This window comes from Xenopus laevis, chromosome 1S (assembly GCF_017654675.1).
Source record: "Xenopus laevis strain J_2021 chromosome 1S, Xenopus_laevis_v10.1, whole genome shotgun sequence".
Classification (NCBI taxonomy): domain Eukaryota; kingdom Metazoa; phylum Chordata; class Amphibia; order Anura; family Pipidae; genus Xenopus; species Xenopus laevis.
Genome location: NC_054372.1, coordinates 182,730,503 through 182,755,601, shown reverse-complemented (window position 1 = coordinate 182,755,601; position 25,099 = coordinate 182,730,503). Strand labels below are relative to the sequence as shown.

At 39.0% G+C, this 25,099-nt stretch overlaps 1 protein-coding gene across 2 annotated transcripts in view; it reads right to left on the bottom strand.

Annotated features, from left to right (window-relative positions):
- hcn1.S (hyperpolarization activated cyclic nucleotide gated potassium channel 1 S homeolog) overlaps window positions 1-25,099 on the bottom strand; it is a 231,771-nt gene that overhangs the window by 177,742 nt on the left and 28,930 nt on the right. For both annotated transcript variants that reach the window (XM_041580579.1, XM_041580578.1), the window contains exon 2: window positions 9,730-10,153. In XM_041580579.1, coding sequence (XP_041436513.1) covers window positions 9,730-10,153 — 424 coding nt within the window. The remainder of the gene's footprint in view (window positions 1-9,729; window positions 10,154-25,099) is intronic.

The window sequence follows — 25,099 nt, the reverse complement described above, 5'->3', positions numbered from 1 at the left end:
GTGTGCAAAAATTCAAAGCACCAATATTTTTACCCATACTGTAGGGTTTTCTTCATAGTTCATTCTCCTGCCAAGTGCATCCAGCCCACATGGATTCAATGCTTTAAAATAGACAAGATTGCAAGTGTGTTCAAAAAGATATCAGCATCCAATTAACTAAGCACAAGTCTAGTAACCCACTGTGGGTTCCTGGTGCTAGCACAAGGTCCAGGGTAGTAGTAGCTCCAGAGTTCCATGGTGCTGTAAGAGATAACTAAGGGAAAGGAGTGAGTCCTTTAGGAGATGAACTACTACTGATCACACAGAAGGGTTGATGCAGGAACAGGTTCAAGAATAGGGTGACATGGGCAAAGAATCTAGATCAGGCAAGATAGGGAGGGAGCAGGCAATGAACAGGACTAGAACAGAGAGAAGCAGAACAAAAAGACAGAATCTGGAAAAGGACAGAGTGGGCATAGAGACAGGACAGGAACAGGACAGTGGCGGGAAGAAGACAGGACTGGATCAGGATGCAGGGAATATTAAACAGAAGCAAGACTAGAACAGGAGTGAACAAGGGCAGAGCTAGGTACTGGAATAGAAACAGTAACAGAACAAGAGCAGACCAAGAATAGGTTGCAATGCAGGATTAGAGCTACAACAGGAGCTAGGGACACATCACAGTGGACAGGAAGCAAAGATAAAATGTTTAGGCAATGGATGTGAGAAGGGCTGTGCTTTTATAGGGCAGAGTCAGCCCTGATTGGTTGACCCAACCAATAAGTTTGCCAGGGTGATATAATAAAACCAGGGAAACAGGTGGAAGGGAGATGAAGACATTTTGGCTGCTCTCCCAGCTCAGTGGTAAAGGTGAACAGTCAACAACCAGATGGGCCCTGGTTCAAACCCCAGCAAAGCTCTACAAGTTCCAACCAACAGAGCTGCATTCCATTTATCAGATTAGGCAGAATTAATGCAATAGGTGCCATGTGGAAGTTCAGAAGCATGTTTGGATGAAAGCACAGCAGAACCATTCCAAGTTTAAATCTCTGAATTTTATGTTGTCAACATTTTTTCACATTCCTACACAGGAAATTTGTGTTTTTTCTCTCCTGGATTTTAAGTGTTCCCAAAATTTCCACCACTGTATCGTGGTCCTCTGTAAAATCTGTGTTTTAATGTACCATAATAAACTGCAGCAATGTGCCCTCTGTACTGTACCTATTTTAAAGCAACTACACTTGTGGGTGCATTTATAAATGAGCCCTAAGGTATTTGTTTTAACAGATTAGATACAATATTGACATTTGTCCAAAACTAAAAAAATAGAGATACTGTTTTCTATAAAATATTAATATTTAGTTAAAAACTAGAATTTTCTGTAATGGCTAATTCTGTAATGGCTAATTTAAAAAAAAACACTTTGGCACCATAGTGACAGAATCAGGCGTTCCTGCTGCACTGGGTGTCCTGCGGTCTCTGCATTATTTCAAATAGGTGAAAGTTGAAGGAACAGCAGCGGTAACTGCAGAAGCATTTGGTACACATATTCAAGACACCCACGCATGAAATGAAAATTACTGAACATTTGTATTTCTTTCTTTGGACGCTATAGGATTTTAATGTTTATTTGGGTTTGGATCTGTAGGGATTCTTTGCTAACATCCTGATGTGGTTAAAAGGAGGTGGTCAAGTTAACATTCGCCTTCAGAATAAATGTATTAAGAATATATATCCTACTGTAATTGCCACTGTCATGATTCTACACAGCATGGTTACGGTATGAATGCCATTTACAGCAAGGCTGTTTTGTTTCTCTCCGTGTTCATTACTTCAAGAAAGCTTCTTACTGAAATGTTGTTTGTAAGAGGAACAACACATCATACTTTACAGACAGGCTGACACACCAAAAGGAAAGAACTGACAAACTTTGTTGACTTCATTTGTTGTGAGTTGCAAGACTCCAACATTTTCAGTGAACTTCAAGCTGGTGGGAATTATCCAATTATCCTTATCCACTTTGGGACTGGTGATTGTTGATGGCAACCAGGGAAGCACAAGTTCCCTGGTTGTACAATATACTGTCCAACTCTTCAGGTGTGTTTGGACCAAGGAATATTTACAAATGGCATTCTTGGAACTGTCTTGGGAAAGGTTCTGGAACTCATACTAATATCAGGCTATAATCAGGTTAAATAACAGCCATCTATTTCTGTACCCACTTCCTCCCATTCCCTTTATCTCTAATACTCATATAGACTTCTACCTCTTCCCATTCTTCTTTTGCTTCTCTATCTCTTTGCCTTACTCGCCATTTTTTCTTAAATTGTTTATCTTTCCCTTTACTCTTTCATCATCAAGGTCTTTGTACCAAATGGGCACTGCTTGGGACACATAACACCATATAGGGAAATTAATGAAGAGGGTAAAAACTGATATACCAGCTATTCATTCATGTGGACAACAGAATCTGATATTTGAATTGTGACTTGTGACACTTGGGGGGTTATTTATTAAGTTCCGAATTTATCTGAAAATTGGCTTCTACAAACTCAAAACTAACCCGCTCGGGCTTTTAATGCTTATTTATTATTACATTTCCCGAAAATTTGATTTGTGGAATTTTATATAAAAAAAAAAATCGGGTATTCGGAGCATAGTAAATAACCCCCTTGGTGTTACTGAAGACAGCACAGGAGTGGGAAAATACAGGCGTAATAAATCTCAGTTCAGATTGACTCCCAAAGATGTCACATGGGTGAGGCAGCTCTAAAGAGACAAGTCGATTTACTCTTCAGAACAGCTCAATAGTTCTTTTGACTAATGAACCTCCAATTAAAATTTCTCCCCTAATGCACAATTGGTAACCACAGGTTTTCTGAGCTCTGTCTTCAACTGCCTAAAATGATATATGATGGCTGGCCAACAAGTCCATGGGCAAGGAACTGCCCCGAAAATGATTTATATTGCCCCATATATTCCCCAGAGCTTCCGAAACGTCTTTATATGGCATCCATCACTTATCTGTCACCCTAAGGTGTTTTATACTGAATAATTATTATTAGGACCCCAGGTCCATGTATTCAACACTTGCCAAATAAAGATAAACATGCCAAGATGGTTTTGTCTAATGGTGTTGTATATATATATATATATATATATATACACAGAAATGGGACCTGTCATCCAGATTGTTCGGGACCTGGTGTTTTCTGGATAACGAATCTTTCTGTAGTTTGGATCTTCATACCATACGTCTACTAGAAAATCATATAAACATTAAATAAACCCAATAGGCTGGTTTTGCTTCCAATAAGGATTAATTAGATCTTAGTTGGGATCAAGTACAAGGTACTGTTTAATTATTACAGAGGAAAAAGTAAAGGAAAAGGAAATCATTTTAAAATTGGATTTGTGGATGAAATGGAGTCTATGGGAGATGGCGTTTCCGTAATTCTGAGCGAAAGCAAAACAAGTCAGATCTGCCCATCACTTAATATTCTATATACCCTTAAAAATAGGAAAATTTTCTTTTTCAAACAAAAAAAGTTTCCTTGAATGTTATATAAGTTTCGTGCAAGGACTGACATTCGAAGTGACCCTTGGCGACACATTGTGCTCAAACCAGTCCTTCACTCTGGGGCCCAGACACATCCCAAACACATCTCCCTGATGAACAGGCGCCAGGGTTTCAGTTCAGTCTGTTATCTCTACTTTCTCATCAGCACATTAGAGAACAGACAGGTCAACCAAAATGCACTTAGAACATTTCTACATATTGCTCTAAATTACCCCAAATGTTTTGGTAAACAGTATGTACACTTACACCTCCTGAGTGTGCACCAGCTTTCCACTTTTAATCCAATATATCATTATGTCACAGGTAGATTATTTTAGCCAATTACAGTCCTGGAACGCTACAACTGGAAAGCAAACTGCACTCAGTTTTTAATTGATGGTGTGATTTTGAGCCTATTAAATGTTAATTAGACTTTAATATATACAGATATGGCTTACTGTGCACAAAACTCCTCTCTTTTTTGCATATTTGTATTTATACATTGGAATGGAAGCGCCTTATTATTAAGCGAATGAAATATGAAAACTCTCCTTGGGGAAGCAACATGGCAATTATTTCTGACTGTTCAGGTTTGGTCTACACAGAATTCCTCATCAATCTACACTAACACACTAACAGGGAAATGTAATAAAAGTCGCAAAGAGCAAAACAATTCGCACCAATAAGACTAAAAATCCACATCTCGAAATGTAATATTGTTCCTTAAACTGTTATTGCATTGCGAATTTTAATTGCGCATTGCGAATTTTAATTGCGCACTCATAAGAAGTGCTTGAAGGTGTCGTAATCTTTTGGAGCAAACATAACGACTTTTTCAGTAAGAAGTTTTATTACATTGACTGCGCATTGGCGCAAACTATAAAATTCGCAAACGGTCTTTCACTGTCGGAAGTGGTCGCTAAACAGTTTCCGGGCTCGCAAAAGCTATATTAAATTCGCACAAAGCAAAATTTGTTCGCGCAAAGGCATAATTTTTCGCATTGCGAATAGTTTTTCTGTTAGCGATTTTTATTACATTCCCCCGTTAGAAACTAAAGGTAATGTCTGCTTATATTTATAACAGAGTTTATTTTATAAATAGCCTTTATATGGTAATGCCATAAACTGACCACTCTACAGGAATAATCATTAATCTTACCCATTAATTATTGTTCTTTGGAGCTTATTATCTAACCACACATACTATTTTTCTGATTGGATCAGAGGAAATTGATGGTGACGCCTAAACTAGGCGGGTTTATGCGCCAGCATGATGGCGTCATCGTGCAACGGCGCGAAATTCAAAGTTTTTAAAGGGCCTTTGTGATTACACATTGCCCGTTGTTAGGTTCAATTTAGGTTGTTCCTGGTGCTAATTCTAAGTGATTCCTACTGATCTTCTGGTTATTGACCCTTGCCTTGCCTGACTATTCTGAACTCTGTATCCTGACCCTTGCCTGGCTGTTTATTCTGAACTCTCCTAGCTGACCCTTGCCTGTCTGATTATTCTATACTCTTCAATCCTGATTCCGGCGTGTCTGACTATTTATTCTAAGATCTCCAATCCTGATTCTCCTAGCTGACCCTTGTCTGTCTGATTATTCTGCACTCTTCAATCCTGATTCCGGCCTGTCTGGCTATTCTAAGCTCTCCAATCCTGATTCTGGCCTGTTTGACTATTCTTAACTCTGCTTGTGCTGGCCCTGCCACGTTGTATTGTCTGGCCTGCCTTCCAAGTTGTGTTCTTCCATCCAGTATCCTTGGTGAGACGATCGTGCCCCTTTACTCGTCCAGAACCTGTAGCTTTGCTCCTCTCTTATTAAGACCTGACAGCATCCAATTAGCCGAGGGGAAAGGCGGCTGTTAAAGGCAGAAGCAAGAGCCAAGACCAGAGAGCCTAGAACTGGTTCTGGATTTAGGGTGACAGTTGGAGAGGGATGTCTAAAAGTCTGCAAAGACCATTGTGAATGGTAGCGACCAAGATTTTTATCAATTGCCTTTTTAAATGGTTTGAGACCTCAACGTCTTTCCTTGTAAAGTTTGCAAACAAATGGCTTTTGCAAATATGTGTAATGCCTTTAATAAAATATCACAATTGCAAAGCGGTTTTGTGCCAAAATATTTATCAAAACTCCAGAGCGAGTATTGACGCTAACCTTTGCTTAGTGATAATGAGCGATAATAATAATTATAATAATATTCATCAGTGAATGATCCTACATTGTTCGGAAAACTAAACATTTGCCAAAATTCCATTTTAAACAACGCTTGCATTTTATATACTTTGCCCCCTGCTTCACCATTGGTAAATGAGCCCTCAGGTCACAGAAAATTGTCCAGCAACTACAGATTTTGTGGGAACCTACATAATTCACAATTGACTTCAACATATCCAACTACTTTGCACGCACACATTTTAAAAAACACACACAAAGGATTATTATTGGCCATACAGCCTACCATTAACTAGTGGAAGAACAGTGTTAAAGAACAGCTGGGCATTGTATCCTGCCATCAAGGAGTTTCCTCTAACGTTGCAAAGAAAAATAAAACTGTCTTCTGTAATCCATGAAATGTAATGAATTGATATAGCTCAGTGCAGAAATAGTTGGAAATCCATCACACCACTAACTACCATCTTAAGTGGACAATATAATGTACACATTGCTTAATGTTCATAATAAACTCTTATCTTTCATCAGTATGGAAATAGCTTTTTTTTCTGCATGGATGGGCTTTATTTGAATGTGAGAAGCAGAGAAGGCAGAAATCCCTATGTCTTTTTTACATAAATATCCAAAGTGAAAATGTTTATCCAGTTGAAAGAAAAATGGGCAGTATTGGTGACAGTAGATTAACACGATTGCAGGGATATCCGTCAAACCCTGACACCAGCATAGCTTTAAGGTAAATTATCCAAACTGAATGGTGGTCTTGGCAGGTGGTATTAACAGCTCCTGTGCTGGCTTTCTTCATGCCATTGAGCAGACTAATAGGATTAGTGCCCTTTAGCAGAATATGGAAGCAAAGTCTTGTCCATTGTTTTGGGAATTTGGGGTTGGCTTGAAACCTGGGGTTTTTAAAATAACCAGCCTTTCATAAAGTGGCACACATGATTACATTTTACTATAAACCATTTCCCCCTCCAGAATTCCTGTATAATTGCATCTGTCAACTATATAATTGAGCCTGTCATTCACTACTTTTAAAGGACTTGTACAAATGTAGCACCAGATTAGGGTTGCCACCTTTTCCCCCAGTAAAGGCCGGGCAGGGGGCTGGGCTGTGACCGTGATATTTAGGGGCGTGGCCATGATGCAGAGAGGCGGACCGTGACATGGAGGGGTGGGGCAATGATGCTGTGTCAATCATGGGGAATCCTGCCCAGTTTTCCTTATTTGGAAAACCGGGCAGGAAGTTTTGACATAAAAAATGGTGGCCAGTGCCCCCTATATGTTATATAAAAAAATTGGTGGCCAGTGATCCTAAAAGTTATATTTAAAAAATTGATGGCCAGAGTCCCTACAAGTTAATTAGAAAAAATTGTTGCCAGGGCCCCAACAAGTTATATTAAAAAAAATGGTGGCCAGGGCCCCTACAGGTTACATAAAAATTGGTGTTAAAAAAATAAGTGTACTCACCTCAGCTGCAGAGTTCGGGGGAGCTCAGGTGTCTCCAGCTTTCCTGTGCTCTGATTTGCCAGAAGTGTAGGTCCCGGTAATGTTGTATGGTGATTGGATAAGCTGGAAGTGGGGTTCAAACTTCACCCATCCAATCAATGTGCAGCTTAACCGGGACTTACAATTCACTGGCAGATCAGATCAGTTCGAAGATGCAGGTTCCCGCCCACTCTCCTTTCCGAAGTCTCATGCTCAGTGACAACGGGGCCAGCTATCCAAGCCGCCCGGCCGGAGCAACCCTTAACTCCTAAAACCCTCTGGGCCCGTGACAACACTCCCCCCTGTCCCCCCCCCAATGGCGGCCCTGGCAACCCTACACCAGATACATGGTGTGCAAGCACAAATTACCCCCTCAATTAAAAAAGTCCCACTTGACCTTTTGCACCATCTTTTTTTCAGCGTTTTCTGGGTGCAAAAAAACAGTGAACATGGGTAAGTGCTCTGTACTAATGACTGGTTACTGGTGGGGCTAAAGTACAGGTATGGGACCTGTTATTCAGAATGCGTGGGACCTGGGGTTTTCCAGATAAGGAATGTTTACATTATTAGGATCTCCATACTTTAAAATATGAAATGAACCCAATAGAATTGTGTTACCCCATATAAGGATTAATTCTATCTTAGTTGTGATCAGGTAGAAGGTACTGTTTTATTATTACAGAGAAAAAGGGATCATTTTTAAAAAATGTGAATTATTTTATTCAAATGGAGTCTATGGATAACAGGTTTCCGTATAACGGATCCCATACCTGTACTGAAATGTTCTGCTGGTAGGGGGTTCTATCAGAAAAACATATTCAGAAGGTAAATAAGAGAAAATGCACAACCTGTGTGCATGTTCCTTATCCAAGATCAAAAACAGCAGAAAAATACAGATTGCAGATCAAGCTAAATAAAAGAAAACACCTATAAACTACAGTAGTGCAAAGGTCGCATTGTATAAAGAATGGCATCACAGACTAAATAAAAAAATTAACTTAAAAAAACACTTTTGAAACTTGTCCATGATGTTTGAAAGCAGAAAAAACATAAATGTTGCCAGCAGAGATTATTCCTAAGATCAGCCTTGCCTCGCCAATAACAAACCTAAACATGAATACACATGATAGATAAAACACTATCTGACCCTAAGATGTAGGGTCATTTATGAACAAAATGGAGAATCCATATTGATTCCAAACAAGTTCCTGCACTTCCAGTGGAACTCTGGAGCTACCAACACCCAGGACTCAGCAGTAGCACCAAGGTTGCATCAATAGGTGCACTAGACTCTGCTGCTTTGAAATTGAGCTCTAGTAGTGAGTGTGGAAATGTTAGATGCAAAAAGCACCCAATTTGCATCAAAATGCTGACTCAATTACATCTGTTTTGATGCATCAGACACAAATAGGGAAGACTTAACTCTTCACTTGGCCTCAAAGATACTGACATTGTACAAAAAAAAAGCAAAGCACATGGCCAATTGCATCCAAAATTGCACTTCTGGATGAAAATGGTCCCTGTAATGTAGGTGTAATGTAATTCACTGTCTGTTCGTGCCCTAGTCCTGTGTGTAAATGAAGGGATATTGGATAGATAGTATGTTGACCAGTTTTAGGCCAAAACTGGGTGCCCAAAGTGCTTATGGTGAGTCTTCATAAAGTGTAAAAAAAATGTAAAATCACTGGGGGATGCCAAGTTGTTAAGGCACTTTCCATTGATTCTAATTGCTAACCACCCGCCCTCTGGTGGCCCTATTCTCTTTTTTTAAAATAAAAACATACCAGATCAGGGTACTCTTTGGATGACTGTACAAAACCCTTTCAGAGCTCTCTGTACAGTACATGCACCCTCCTAGAACTGGCACTGGGGACACCTGGGGGGAATGAAAGAAAATAAAACACCTAAAATATGGAAGAACTACTGACAACCTTTGGGAGCTGGTTGATCATCCTTGAACTTATATACTGTATATTCTTACACTTATTGTACATGAGCGCCCCTTGTTCCATGCCTCTATATCTGTATAACTATGAGTGATGTTATAGCACACATTGCATGGTGATTCCATAATTTTTCAACTTTCGTAAGCAGCCATTCTTGAGATATACAGTAAGCAAATAGACAATTAAAAGACATTAACTTAAAGGATTATTTTCTTCCCTTTATCTACAAGCTCGTGGGCTACTAGCACATTAAAATGTAAATGTTCTCTGAGCCAAATCTGTTGTATTTTTCACTATTTTTCATTTAAATTAGGGCTGCAGGAAATCCATAATTTCAGACACCGACTAAACACAGAATCCTCTACATAATGTAAAGAATCATCTGGCAATTTATAAAATAATTCTTAATCCTAATTATTGTGTTAGAATTTGAGTGCAAAAGGTCACAATGATTAAAACTCTGGCAACTCCATTCAATGCAAATACACACAATTGTCTTGGATTTGGATACAGAATCTTGGCATTGATACACCCATAGTTAAATTTAGAACTAACATCCGAAATAGTTGGAAATTTGCCGGCTTACCTCTTCCCACTGATGAATATATCTGATTAACCTGGAAAGTCGCAGCAATCGCAGCAAACTGAGAATTTTTGTAAACCTCACAATGCGGAGCGCCCGAGCAGTCTTGTAGACTTCCGAATCCATTCCTTTCTCTACAATGAGAAAGATATAATCCACTGGAATAGAGGAGATGAAGTCCACGACAAACCAGCTTTTCAGGTAACTCATTTTTATGACTTTTGGATCGAGGATTATCTCTGAATTGTCCTCAATTACAATTCCAGTTCTAAAATTCATGAACAAGTCAAATAAAAAGACAGTGTCAGATGCCACATTAAAGATAATCCACGGTGTTGTTGTTTGCTCTGTGAAGAATGTGATTCCCACCGGTATTATGACAAGATTTCCCACCATCATGATGAGCATGACCAGGTCCCAGTAAAACCTGCAAAATTCAAAATACAATACAATTACTGTCAAGAACTCCCTTCATGTTCAGCCCTCTTTCATTTGCATGATAACAAGTGTGGCTTTGCTATTCAGCATGAATGCATAATAATGAGCCATTTTCCCAAGGACCCAGATACTGAAATTAACATTTTACATATTTACATACATTGTTTTATGTGATACAGCAGATTCATCCAATTATTATGATTGTTACCGAAACACATGTGCAATTCTCTGGTAGCAAACACGTTTATATAGATACATTTTTCCCTGGTTTAAGCAAAATTTTAAATAAATCCCATGGGTTGTTATGCCACCTACAGTGATTTATGCAGTTTAATTCTGATAAAGTACAATGTACTGTTTATTTATATATTTAATTATCATTACAGAGAATAAGGATATCATTTTTAAAAAAATCATCTGATTATTGGTGCTGAGCGTATTGACACCAGAGTTACCTACACCCTGGATCTGGCAGTAGTTCCATGGTTTCAGCAGCGGATTGCCTTATATGCACCAGACTTGCACCCAGTGAATCTGATGCAAACAAGTGCTCTGGAAATGATGCAACCCTAGGCTTGCCACCTTTGTTAAGACCTTTTCGGCAGGTGCATGGCATCAGGGAACTGGACTATAGCAGGACTATGATGTGGCAGTCAGTACTTGGCAGGTGCATGGGGTCAGGGAACTGGACTATAGCGATGTGGCAGTCAGTACTTGGCAGGTGCATGGCTTCGGGGAACGGGACTATGGCAGGGCTATGACGTGGCAGTCAGTACTTGGCTGCCCATTGTGTCATTCAGTCCAGAGTCCTCCACATAGTTCAAAAGTTGGAAACCTGGACAGGCAGTTATCAAAATAGGACAGGTCAAAAAAGTATACAACCCAAACTCTGAACATGCCAGACACAACTTCAAACTGATTTTAGTCAGAATGCAATGGATAACGACTCAATTGTCAGTCATTACAGGGAAAACACAGCATTATGGGTAAAATATATTTCAGGTTGCATTTTTGTCAATTATTTTTGGTTATTTATATAGCCAACACATTTAATATGCTCTTTACATAGATTATACATCATTCACGTCTGCCCAGCCCCAGTGGAGTTTCCAACCTAAGGTTTCTAACACACACATATACAGAGCTGTCAGTGGGTTTCCAAACTGGGGTAAAAGCTGTGGCATGCGGACAGTGCTGGCAAATATTTTTCAAGTGCAGTGACATCATGGGAAGTGACATCATCATCACACGCTCACACACAGGAGTGACATCACTGTGCATTGTCATTCACCCGACCCACAACATATTACTGATATATCACTAATAATCAACATATTGGCACCAAGTCAATGACTCACAATACACACATGTATACACCACAAAGGAACAGGGGGGAGAAAAGATATTGTGCAGGTTCTTACCAAGAGCCCTCTCCCCTTGGGTCTTCTTTTCCTATTATTACACCACTGGTAAGACAGTTCTATAGGAAGGCAAGACAGGTATGGAATGCATTATTCAGAAACCTATTTATCCAGAAAGCTCTGAATTATGGGAAGGCCATCTCCCATTAATTCCATTTTAATCAAAGTTTCCATTTTCTCTATAATAATTAAATTGTAAAAATGGTACCTTGTACTTGACTACAGGTAAAATATAATTCATCTTTATTGGAGGTAAAAAAAATCCTCTTGGGTTTAATTGTTTAAATAATTTTTTGTAGATTAAAAGTATGGAGATCCAAATAATGGAAAACCTCTTATCTGGAAAACCCCTGAGCATTCTGACAACAAATCCCATACCTGTATTATGTGGCTATAAATGCTAAAAGATGGGAGGACCACACAGAGTAGAATAAGAGTAACAAGTGAATCATGAATCTGTTGGGTTTAGCATTTGGAAGGGTACTGAAAGCTTTCTAAAAATAGATTATGAACTGAGGACACTGTTCATAAGACAAAATAAGTCTGTCGGTAAATTGATCAGCTACCACATAGATACATACTGTATATCCTAGTGATGCAGTAAAGTCAACAAGAAAATCATTTGATTGATGGACCTATGGCAGAGATCGGACTTTAATGGTCAATAAAAAACAATTAAGACTGATCTTGAAATTGTACAAAAGACAACAAAACCAGCCATACAAAAAAGCAGCTGAAGATTCAGAAAATATACTGTAAAGTTCAAAATCCTCCTGGATGACTTGTTTACTGTTTGATTGAGCATAAGAAAATAATGGTTCTATTAAATGCGTTGACAAAGGGTTGGGATTCTGTGAAACACTTGGCCATACTGCAATTCGAGAGATCAGGGCCGCCATCAGGGAGTGCCGGCTGTGCTGCACTTTTCCAAATATCTGGGCCCCCTTCAAACTGCCAAAGCCACAACTGGCGAAGTCCCAAATCACCCCAAGTTCCCAAGAGCCGAAGTCCCAAAGAGCCAAAGTCCCCGAAGAGCTGAAGTCCCCCAAGAGCCGAAGTCCTGAAGAGCCGAAGTCGTGAAAAGACCCGAAGCCACAAAAGGAGCCAAAGTTGAAGTCCCCAAGCCGTGAAAAGACCCAAAGCCATGAAAGGAGTCGAAGTTTAAGTCCTGATGCCACAAGTTCATTCCTACTAAACACCCATCTGTTTTTTTTACCTTGTTAAACCCCTTGCCACCAATAACTCTATAGGCCCCTGCCACCTTTTTTTTTTTTAATATTCTCTTTTTAATATTCTCTAGGGCCCCATTGTTTTTTTTTTTAACTTGTAAGGGGGGCCGTTTGTTCAAATGTTTTTTTCAAAAAAAATTAAAGGGGGTCCTGGTACCAACATTGTTTTTAACATATGGGGGGCCCTGAACAATTTTTTAAAAATTTATATGGGGGGCCCTGGCGCAATTTTTTTTTTTTTTTTTAAAAAAACTTTTAATGGGGCCCTTGTACTGACCCTGGCACCATTGTTTTTTTAACTGGTCACCAATTATTTTTTTATCTTAACTCTTATGGGGAGCCCTGACATTACAGTTTTTTTTAACTTATAAGGGGGCCCTGGCTTTTTATAATTTGTGTGTGGAGAGGTTTTGCCATTTTTAGCACTGTTGTGTTGTGTGGTCTTTTAACTGTGGTGTGGGGTGGGCGGGATCTGGGATGGGGCTTGAGGGCTGGGTAGGACTTGGGGGCTGGGTTTGGCAGGGCCCAGAAAATGTTGTTGAATGGGGCCCTGTGATTTCTAAAGGTGGCCCTGTGAAAGATCACAAGGTTAAAAGCAATGTAGCTCATCCAATATGGCAAGAATGTGTGTATAATGAATGAGGAACATGTACAACAAAATCCCTTCACCCCCTGAAAAATACACAAAATTCCAAAAAATAATTTGAATGAAAAAGAAGAAGAGATAAATCTGCCAATCTGACAAGATAAAGAGTACATCCAAGATGAAGGTGAGTAAACCATGACTTTGGACAAAGGTGAAGCTGCCAGCTGTTTAGCAAAGGCAAAGGGAGACCCTACAAGAGAGTAACTGAGGGAGGTATTTGGGAGCATGAAGGGCAGACGTCTAATAGCAGCTCTTTCCATACAATATCTCACAACTGCTGTGAACTAAATCGCCCATTAACTGATATGTTACCAAGAAGGCAGTTGATGTTCACAAGGTCACGAGGCACAAGATTTTCATGCGTCTAATATTTTAATAGTATTTTCTTCCTTGATTTAAAGATCGTCTTTTGATCCTAGCTGTGAATTAAAGACGGAGAAAGCTTTACTGGTGTGTTTGATGTATACAGAATATCATCATATCCATAGGAAATGCCCAATGATCATCAAGATTTATCAAGGTCCGAATTTATCTCAGTATTTCTAAGTTAGAAATCTGAGCAACTCTGATTGCCTGAATGGACTTTATTTATGAAGAAAAAAGCTATGAAAAACGACATAGCTTTCAGAGTTTTTTGCGCAGAAAACACAAACTAATCGGATACCGGTACGGAAATCAGTAGTGATGGGTGAATTTGTGGCGTTTCACTTCACCGAAAAATTTGCGAATTTCCCGTTGAAAAACTCGCAAAACGTCCATTTTTTTTATGCTGGCAAATCTTCATTGCGGCGAATCTCGCCCATCACTAGACATCAGTGCAGACACTCAGACCTTCCCCATTGACTTATACAGGACCTCGAGAGCTTTTAGATGCCGGGGTTTCGGATTCTGAGTTTTTAGACCATCGGACTTTAATAAATCTTGAAAAATTCGTCGTTTTTTTTTTTCTTTGAAAAACCACAAATTATTCGAGGTTCGGATATTCGGACCTTGATAAAAAAATACCTAAGTCTGCCGCACTGCAAACTCAAGTGCTCAATTGATTTCATCACCTGCCGAATTAAGTATTACCTTAATTTTATGAAAATGCACGTCTATTCTAGGCCACCGTGAATTGGAAGCCCAGTGGAAAATTATTTGTAAAAATGTAAATATGGCTGGAATTTTATTAGGATTTCAGTGATTTTAATACAATATAAATCTGGTATACAGATATAACTGATAAATAAATGTGAAGCAAAAACACTGAGGGATTATAATTTAGCATAAAGATACTCTGCAAAACATGTGTAATAAGAAATTTGTAGTAGGATATAGTGGATTTGCAGTGAAAATGATTATTACTTGCCTTAGGAGCCCAGACAGGCTTTGTGACACACTTCTCCTGAATACATAATGAGGACAGATAAAAATAGCCAATACTAGTTTCTCTAAAGCAGGTGATGTTGACTGCAGAAGACTATTATTTAGAATAGGAATAGGAATTTAACATTTTTTAATCAGCATGTTTGCGTGACTTTAGCTTACATATCATTTTATTACCCTTAAACAACACACTCTGTGACATTATAGGGCCACTATATCCAGCGTTTGTTGTATTCAAATATCAGGAAGTACAAAATATGGAGAATTATTTCTTTGTTTTCACATGTATGATGGGGGCATGGCCTAGTGGTCCAGGTTGAGATGCTGATAGGACATAACGAGTCAGAAAGAACTGCCAGTTTGCAGAGCACTGCCTGTTTTAGGATCAGCAGGGTTGCAAAGCACAAAAGTTAAATAACTAAACAGTAGCACATTAGGGGTGCAAAGTACAAGTGTAGTGTGCAAAGTGACGTTTCAGGTGCAAATTTCTATAATTTTTTTAATTGATGTAGTGTTTTCCAGAGTAATTGCAACTACACTCTGACCTGCATCTGATGCATCAAAACAGACCCTATGTAAGTTGCGCCCGGAGACTTCTCCATTCTATTACCTCCCGGCGCGTCTCTCCCCGGCTTCTAGGGCACAGCCGCGCACTTCTGGCAACATCACATGTCCCGGACGTGCGCAAGTGACGCTGACATCGGTTCATTCTTTTGACACCGAACGTCATTACGTAATTTTTCGGTGCAAGATACAAATTTCAGGCGCCAATTCTTCTTTAAAAAGGCCTTCCTCCATTTTAACAGTGCCCAAGCTGGCTTCTGTTTACAGACCCTGCTGAAGCGTTATTTACTGTTGGAATTTCCTGGTTTTTGACTTCTGCTTGTTTTGACTTTGATTCATGCCGCCTGCCTCTGCCTTTTTGCCTGTTGTGACTATGCCTTGCCTAATCTTTCCGGTACCTCTTTACGGACTTATTACTTTCAAACGCACCAATTCCTTGTTGGTTCCACAGCAGAAAGCCCAGGGCCCCAAAAGGGTGTGTGTGAACACCGGAATCCGCAGGGTTTCATTTGTGCATCTGACCATACCAACTGCCTTCAGGGTTCCTGATTGATGAGTACATTACAGCCTATTGCACTTGTGGTTTGACGCAAATCAGGTGCAAGTTAGGGTTCTCCTATTCATTAGGCACAAATCTGGTGTGTTTTGCTGCCGGCGAATAAGTTTGCAAAATTTTTTTGATGCCGGCGACAATTCTGACACCGGTGACAATTAAATGTGCCCATTGACTTTAATGCGCCATAAATTGTCGCTGGCGTCTGAATTGTCACCAGTGTAAATTTTGATGGCGGCGAATTGACACTGGCATCAAAATTCACATTTCATTAATTTGAAATGGGAGAAATTTGCCCATCACTAATAAACAATTCACTATACTGTATAAAAGTATTTGCAATTTATTCAACCTAACATTTTCTTCTGGCTGCAACCAAATCAATAATGCTGTGAGTCGCTAATAGATTTCTTCTTATCTAATTGGCTGATTCCAGAATGACTTAGTAATTTGAACTGCACGGATGATATACAGCACAGTTGTTTGCAGTGAGAAAAATGTGAGGTTGAGGAAGCATAGTAATTAACTATTCACATCTCAAAAACTGCAAGCAAAAGTATAATAAACTATTTGTTTTAGAAAGACAGATCCACTTAAGTGAAAATTAAGGGGCCGATTCACTAACTTCGAGTGAAGGATTCGAAGGTAAAAAACTTGAATTTCGAAGTTTTTTTGGGCTACTTCGACCATCGAATGGGCTACTTCGACCTTCGACTACGACTTCGAATCAAAGGATTCGAACTAAAAATTGTTCGACTATTCAACCATTTGATACTCAAAGTACTGTCTCTTTAAAAAAAACTTCGACCCCCTAGTTCGCCATCTAAAAGCGACCAAAGTCAATGTTAGCCTATGGGGAAGGTCCCTCGAAGGATTTTATCATTCGATCGAAGGAATTATCCTTCGATCGTTCGATCGAACTATCTGCGCTAAATCCTTCGACTTCGATATTCGAAGTCGAAGGATTTTAATTCCTAGTCGAATATCGAGGGTTAATTAACCCTCGATATTCGACCCGTAGTGAATCGGCCCCTAAATGTCTAAACGGCTGATTTATTAGAAATACATTTTAGACCATTTTTGATGTCATTTGAAAAATATGTGGCAAAAAAGTGATCGGATGTCTTTTTTAAGCAATGGGAGAAAATACCCTTTTTTTTACTTTTTAATATTCACCAAATGGAAATTTATGAAAAATAAAATGTCACTTTTTTCTGTTAAGATGCCATAGGATCCAATGGAAAGTTTATGTTTGACTTTCAAGAAAAATACATTTTTGATCAGTTGTTTTCACTACAAAGAAATGTACATATAAATAATGAACTTTTCTTGAATTCTGTGAATTTGGACCCAATTTTTTTGGGATGTGAATTTCAATGTTCTTTCCGATCAAAAACGAATTCCCCAGCCACCCATAGCAAATATTGGAATTGTGGTTGAAAATATGAGTGAAATTTTTTACAAACAGGCTAAGCAATTTTGCAATAACCTTTGATTAAAAAGGTTAAAAAGTTATTGGTAAATGTAATTCCTATTGAAAGCAGTATTTATTTACCCCCTTTCTGTTCTCTGGGTCTGACTCTCAAATTGATGCAATGACACAACAATTAGCAATGTCTGGTCTTCTCCAGGTCTGTTACTCGGGTGACTTCTGCAACATTATTCCAGAATGAAAAATGCAGAAAATATAAAAAAGCCAACCGATTACTACACCCCTCGAGTGTCAGGATTGCACTGATCACAGCATTACATGTTTCAAAAATAAAAAAGCTTTAACAGTAACCAATATTGGTGCACAAGAAGCTATCCAATTAATTATTTTATTGATTTCTAAGCAACCTTAATGTCCTACAGTGAAATGAATCTCCTTAATAGGAAACAAAAAAATCCACACCAATCTTTTTTATGAATCCCCTGTGGGAGCGGTCAGATCATAATTATTCTTAATTTAATAAATCACCGGCCCCTAACTTTCCGCTTATTAGATCATGCGATGATGAACAATGAAAAAAATAGTGAAAGCTGCTAGTAGTCCAAACCAGAAATATGTAAAGTAGGCAAAAAAAAAAAAAATCTTCCACCAGGCAATACAATAAGTAAAAATGTAAGGCATATTCTCTATGCTTCACACAGGGCTGGAACTTGGGGTAATCAGAAGAGGCACCTGCCAACAATAAGGGGGCGCTAGGCAGGTACCTGTTAAAGTGTCTTCTACCTACTCCCAGTCTGTATTCACTGTCCTCTGTTGCTCTCCCATCCCACCCATGTTTGGGTGCATGCACAAGCGCGGGGGGATTGTAGCTGCCTGCAGGGTTACCTAGGGCACCCATTTGACTGGGCCCGGCCCTGACCTCACATTCTATTTCAGAAAAACCGAAGGCACAGCGTTGCCAGAAACACTTTTATTGAGATCCTTGTGAAGCCAGGACTCCATGGATAGAAAAACATCATATAGAAGTACTGGTATAGGATGGGCGTTTTCCAGTATACAAAGCTGCACATTTCATATTGCTTTACACTATTCTTTGGCAGCGAGCTCTGCTGGTCTCTACTCATTATGCATGGCCAGTGTCGGAATGGCCCACCGAGATATCAGGAAAAGTCCCGGTGGGCCCAGGTGTCACTGCTGCTAAACATTTGGCCTCTTTCATGATAATTCCCTATTTCTATGAGAAAAAGAGGCTAAATAGATGAAATAATAGATTATAGTATGTAAAGAAAAGAGACTAGGAGAATAGAGGTTGAATGAGGAGAGGAAGAATAATAGTACTGAAAGTGGGCCCCTGGTCTAAGGTTTTTGGGTGGGTCCTTGATGTCCCAGTCCGACACTGTGCACGACATGAGGACAGACAATGGGGACAAAACAAATTTATGCTCAAATGGAGGAATAAAACAGCAGAACAACAAAATAGTAAAAAAAACCCACACATTTCTCAATTGCAAAATGCAACAGCAAATCGGGAAAAAGAACCCTGATATAGAGGCTTTCAGTGCTGTTTAACTATCCAATGGGACCAGCTGTACATATGTCTGAGCCTCATTTAACAGTCACTTTATAAGACCAGCTGTACAGCTGCAACATTCATCACCAGGAGGCATCTTCACCTTCTGTTTCCCCAGAGGGAGCGGCTGTACATTTCTGTAATATATCACACCTTTATTGTAAATAGGTCACTCACTCTGTATCAGGCCCGGACTGGCAATCTGTGGGTTCTGGCAAATGCCAGAGGGGCTGCTATAAGGTTCCATAGAAAGTCAGTATTTAGTGGGCTGGTGGGGGCTGTTTGGGCCTCTATGTGGGCTGATTGGGCCTCTGTGTACTTGAAATGCCAGGGCTTGTTTTAATTCTCAGTCCGGACCTGCTCTGTATACAGCGTCCCCACTCCCAGACACGGCCCTCATATTGCTTTATTAGATAGGATTCTTCTAAGCAGTGATCACACACTAAATAATGCACATGCGTTTTATTTAAAGGATTTTTTTTTCATACAATGATTCTGACAACCTGCAGCAAAACAGTGAACTCTGTGCATGCTTCTCCTTTTTCCTGTGTGCAACCAGCAGCCAATCAGAGACTTAGGGGCAAATTCCCTAAGAGCCGAAGCGCCGAACGGTAGCGTTAATTCGCTAGCGTATGGCATTTTCGTTACTGCGCAAATTCACTAACAAACGCTGGCGTAGTTTCGCTAGTGTTACTTCGCACCCTTACGCCAGGCGAATTTTCGCTAGTGACGTAACTACGGAAATTCACTAACTTGCGCAGTGTACTGAACGCTACCTTTTACGCTAGACTTCCTTCGCCACCTCAGACCTGGCGAAGCGCAATAGAGTAGATAGGGATTGTTTAAAAAAAAAGTCAACATTTTTTCTAAGTCCCAAAAAAACGCTGGCGTGTTTTCTACATTATGGGTGATAGGCTGAAAAAGATCGAAAACATTTTTGGGGCTCCCCTCCTTCCCCCCTACATTTCCTGACTCATGGCAACTTACCTAGACAGTGGGCACATGTGTAGGGCAAAATAAAATTTTTATTTGATGATTTGAAGGTTTTCTTGGCATTTGTAGTGCTGATACGTATTCCTCCATTGAAATTTGAATTTGGAGCCGTATGCAAATTAGCCTTCGCTAGCGTAACTTCGCTTTACATAGCGAATCAACGCTAGCGCAACTTCGCAACCTTACGCTACCCTTGAGCGCAACTTCGGATTTTAGTGAATTTGCGGAGCGCTGGCGAAACTACGCCTGGCGAAGTGCGGCGAAGTTGCGCCTGGCGCAACTTCGCATCTTAGTGAATTTGCCCCTTAGAACATTTAAAGGATTAGACCAGCCTATTGCCAAGGAGAGGTTTAGAAGGTTAACAGAAATTTCTGTTAATGGGGAAAATGTAATAAAAATATAAATGGGAACATTCTTCGATAAAGAAGAACAATATATTGCAATTAGTAATGTCATATTCCTCATTTTTATATCAATACAGTGAAATTGCAAATTTTGTAAAATAATAACTTTGTCAGGGGTGCAAACTGTAACATGTCCAACCTTTTATCCCCTTGTTGATGGGATCACAAACGCTTTATAAAAATCACACAGCGGAAAAAATGTTCACAAATTACTTATTTTTTCTGTTAATGATTTTTATAACATTCCCCCCAATGTGTAAAAGCACCTCTGTAAGCAGCAGGGGTTAAGTTGGGCATAATGCAATAAAAGGTTAAAAGTCTGCTACTTTACCACTTAAAGGTAGTGATGGGCGAATGTATTTGGCAGGCGCAAATTCGCAACTTTTCTTGACGCCGGTGACAATTCCGACACCGGCATAAATTTCGACAACGAAATTAATTAAACAGACGCCCATTGACTTTAATGCATGTCAAATATCGCGGGGTCAATCTTGACGCCCATGAATTGACGCCTGCATCCAAATTTGTGTTCCGCAAATTTTTCGCCTGTTTTGCGAACTTTACAGGCAATTTGTAAATTTCGGGACAAATTTGCGGGAAATTCGCAAATTTTGGGACAAATTTGTGGTTAATTCCAGGGACAAATTCCCGTAGAGCAAGGAAGATAACAAGATAGACAAGAGACGTCTACTTTTACTGAAGCGCCTGAGGTTTTCTTTAGAAGGTACCACCCTCCAGCAGCACAGCCATCCTCTTAGAAATAAAAATTGGCAAACCGTACAGTAACCTTCCCACAATATACTCCCCAGAAAGACTAAGGGGCAAAGTCACTAAAGGGCGAATTTTCACCAGCGACCGTTTTGCCACACTTCGCGCCACTTTGTTACCACTATGCTAATTCACTAAAATCTTAGCAGCCGAACCCTGGCGAATATTTGCTAGCATTACTTCGGCAGTGCGAGCATTTCATTTGAAATTTGGCTAGTTTTCATGTCTGCCTAGCAAAACTTCGTTAGTACTCTTACGTTTAGGTCAATTTGAATATGGCAAATTTTGAAACATTTGTGCAGTTAAAATAGAAAAAGTGAAAAATTTGCAGATCGAATCTTGAGCAATTTTTGAACGTGTAGTGTAATGTTTCAGCATGAGTGTACTTGTTTGTTTGTCTGGGTACAAGTGACATCATTAAGGTCCTTCTACAAAAGATGACGTCACCAAACACCTGTCTTAAAGGATACAGTATTTCTTACAGGATATTCATGGTTCTTGTGTATTGTACAGTTTTGGAAGTATCCCTATGTTTTTCTTTATCTTCATCCTCTTAAGGTTATATGACATTAACCTTGTTCCTCTCCATACACAACCCACCATTGATCAGTGGGTGTCCAGACTCTAAATCCAGAGAAAAACAACGTTCTTCCATGTGGTATAAATAATCTTGGTAAAACCCACTGCTTTGTCCTCACATTCACCCAGACAGAATAACTCAGGATGTTCTTCACCACAAGCAGTTTAGTTGAATATGCTCAAGCAACGTGACATTTTTTATCTGTGTTTGCCCTCTACAGATCATGCAAACCATTTCTATAAACTTTCTATAGGATGTTTTGCATTCAGAATTTGCAACATCTAAGAATGATAGTCATAGGGTTTTTTTTTTTTTACTAAACTCCAAATGCAAAAATCACAAAAGATTCATGATTTTCTTTTATAAAATCGGACTTTTAAAAAATTTGAAATTAAACCCAAAGATGGAAAAGTCCGAATCTCAGACCTGTCGAGGTTGCATATAAACCAAGGAGTCCCAATGATTTTTTTGATGTGCGCTGGGTTTCGTGCAATACCCCAAAGTTTTCGGGGTTTTCCATTGAAAAATCTGGAAAAATCTGAAAAAAATCTTGAAAATCGGATAAAAAATCCTGAAAATCATTTTTTTTTCTGCAAACCAAATTTTTGGGAAAATGTAATAATAAATAAGAGTAAAAAACCCGAACGGATTTGATCGTAGTTTGTAGCAGAAAATATTGAGATAATTTCGGACTTTGATAAATGACCCCCATAAAGTTAATATACATACTATCCTTGATCCATACATATACTGGACATCATTTCTTTTCCGGTATCCATGTTTCTATATCAACTTTTACCCTATCAAATAAATACAAATAAAAATGTTCTAATCAATTTTTTTTAATTGGTCCTCATTTTCAAATAAACTGAAAATCAATCCGGTTGTAGAAACCGATTAACTTGAGGCTTTCATTTTATGATTCTTTTTTTTTTTTATATATATATATATATTCAGTCCTTCTGCTACTCATCTTTCATCCTGCTGTTTGGTTGCTAGGGTGATCAAGCCCTAGGAATCAGCTGTAAAATTTCAAGTCGGACAGTTGCGCAACTTAACACAAATTCAATAAACAGTGCCAAATTTACTTTCTTTAACCTTACTTAGAAAGTATCTAAGAAAAATCTAAAATTGAAAGTCGAGTCTACTCTCTACTTTTGGTAGAAATAAGCAATGCTCCGAGAAGTCCTCTGTATAAACAACCCCCTTTGGCTGCAGATTTTTAGGCTATAAATAAACCACTCACTATACAGAAGGCATCTCAGTGGACAACTCATCTATTCTGGTGTTCCTATGAGCTAAAATGGTTGAATGCTTCCTTTCTTTCAATTTCAGATGTTGTCCTGCATAGTATGTATAATTTGATTCAGAAAAGTGCTGCTGGAATACGCAACACTGTACATCTTTATCTAATCTATATTAGCATAATATCTAATCTGTATTTATGTAAGTATATATATATATAGAGATTAAGGGCCATGTGATAGGAAACACAGTAGGAAGGAACTCTCTGCAGAGCTTACATTCTAAGCATTGTGCAAGAACACTATACCTATTTATTATTTAAAACAATGGGCAAGCAGGATGGTCAGCACAACTTCAAGTCATTGCACTCATTTCTAATACTGTTCTTTTGAAATATAAACAATTCAACAATAATAAAAGAAGAAAACCAAAAGCAAACTATCATGATACCAAAAAGTTCATTATAAATGAGATACCCTTTTGGCTGCTCACTATCCCTGTTCCAACATACAAGTAAGCACCTTCTGTTCTGTCCATCTCCAGGGGCTAAAAAGGCAGCTCTTAGTTATTTCCACATCTACAATTGTACTTGAATCCTTTCAACTTGTGCCTTATGTGCTGGTACAGAATCAAACAGAGATATCCCAGTAGGCACTCAGAATATCTCGAGGCATCTCATACCAATTATATAAAGTAATGAAGCTTAGCAAATTGCTGCAGATAACAACCTAGATATGGTCCATGTTATTCCTTCGGGTTATCCCTTTTTAGATCATTACTTTTCTTCTGATGCAACATTCTGTGCATGAATAGTTAATCACCATTGCTAACTAAATGCTTTTTTTACTTAGTACAGCTTCTCTCTATTGGTTTTGGTTCCCATCAATGAGCTGAATTTCTTTCCTTCTTTTAAAAAAAGGTATCTGCTCTATGTCACTGTTTCCTGTGTTATCTTTCAATACTCCCATTAGAAGATGTTTCCATAAAGCATCTATTAATTCTTGTCCATCACCAAAGAAGGGTCAAATCATACAAAACTTGGCATTTCATGAATCCACAATGACCAACCTCTTATTCCCAACTTGGCCACTGTGAATCTGGTCATTCATGGCTGATTCAAAGCAATTGTCCCTTTACAAAAAAAAATAGAAGAATAGAAAATTTGTGTCAACACGTGCAGGTATGTTCTCAATCATACTTTCTTCATAGCCTTTATTGTTGCAGAGTTTATAATTTAGGATCAAGGTAGCATGGGATACATTTGTATATTGAGAATGTTCTGGGAAAATATTTGGATGGCATAGTTTCACAAGGTTTACAATGTCTTCTGTAATGATCTAGGATAGAACAAGCTATGAATACCCCACTGACTATAACCTTAATTCCTCCCAAAACAGGAGCGAATAGCATTGCTTATATTTATCAGTTGTTGGGCATATTGCACTTAAACATCCTCCCTGCCCTTGCCAATATTTGCACCAAGCACAACTGAGCTCAAACAAATTGATTGTAAGTGTGTTTACGGATGCTGAAGAAACTAGGAGGTGGAGGACATTCCAGTAGACTTGAACCGAAATAATTCCTGGTTGATGGCACTTGCAGTTGTAAATTAGCCCATACATATACAGTATATATCTAAATCTAGGGCAAGCCACAGTTAGTTCACTTGCAATTTGCAATACAGTTTACACCTACTGCACTAGTAACCTGTGGGTCTTAGGTTTTAAACCCTGGCATATTCTACAAATGAATCCTGGTGTGGGGAGTATTTGTTAATTATCAACTTAAGTTAAAGCTTCACTTTGTCTTTCATCTTATTAACCTCACTGCCACTCCATATTTCTGAGCTCTTGCTTTTCTGCTTTTTTCAGCCATAATCTTCCTCATCCTTATCTTCTCTCTCACTCCTACCAATGCCTTCTGGTCAATTGACTATCGCCTTACAATCCTCAGAACAGCTCTCATTTAGTTTCTCCTATCATAAATCTAAAGAATATCTATCCTCCACTTCTTCTTCTCTCAGGTTTCCTCTGCTTCTTTTCTACCCTCCATTAATTATCTTGTTTCTACTTTAAAATTGCATAAGCATTTGCTGAACATTTGCACTGGACCAACAACAACTCATCTCCATGCCATTTCATGCTTCTCCAATCAGAAGCAACCCA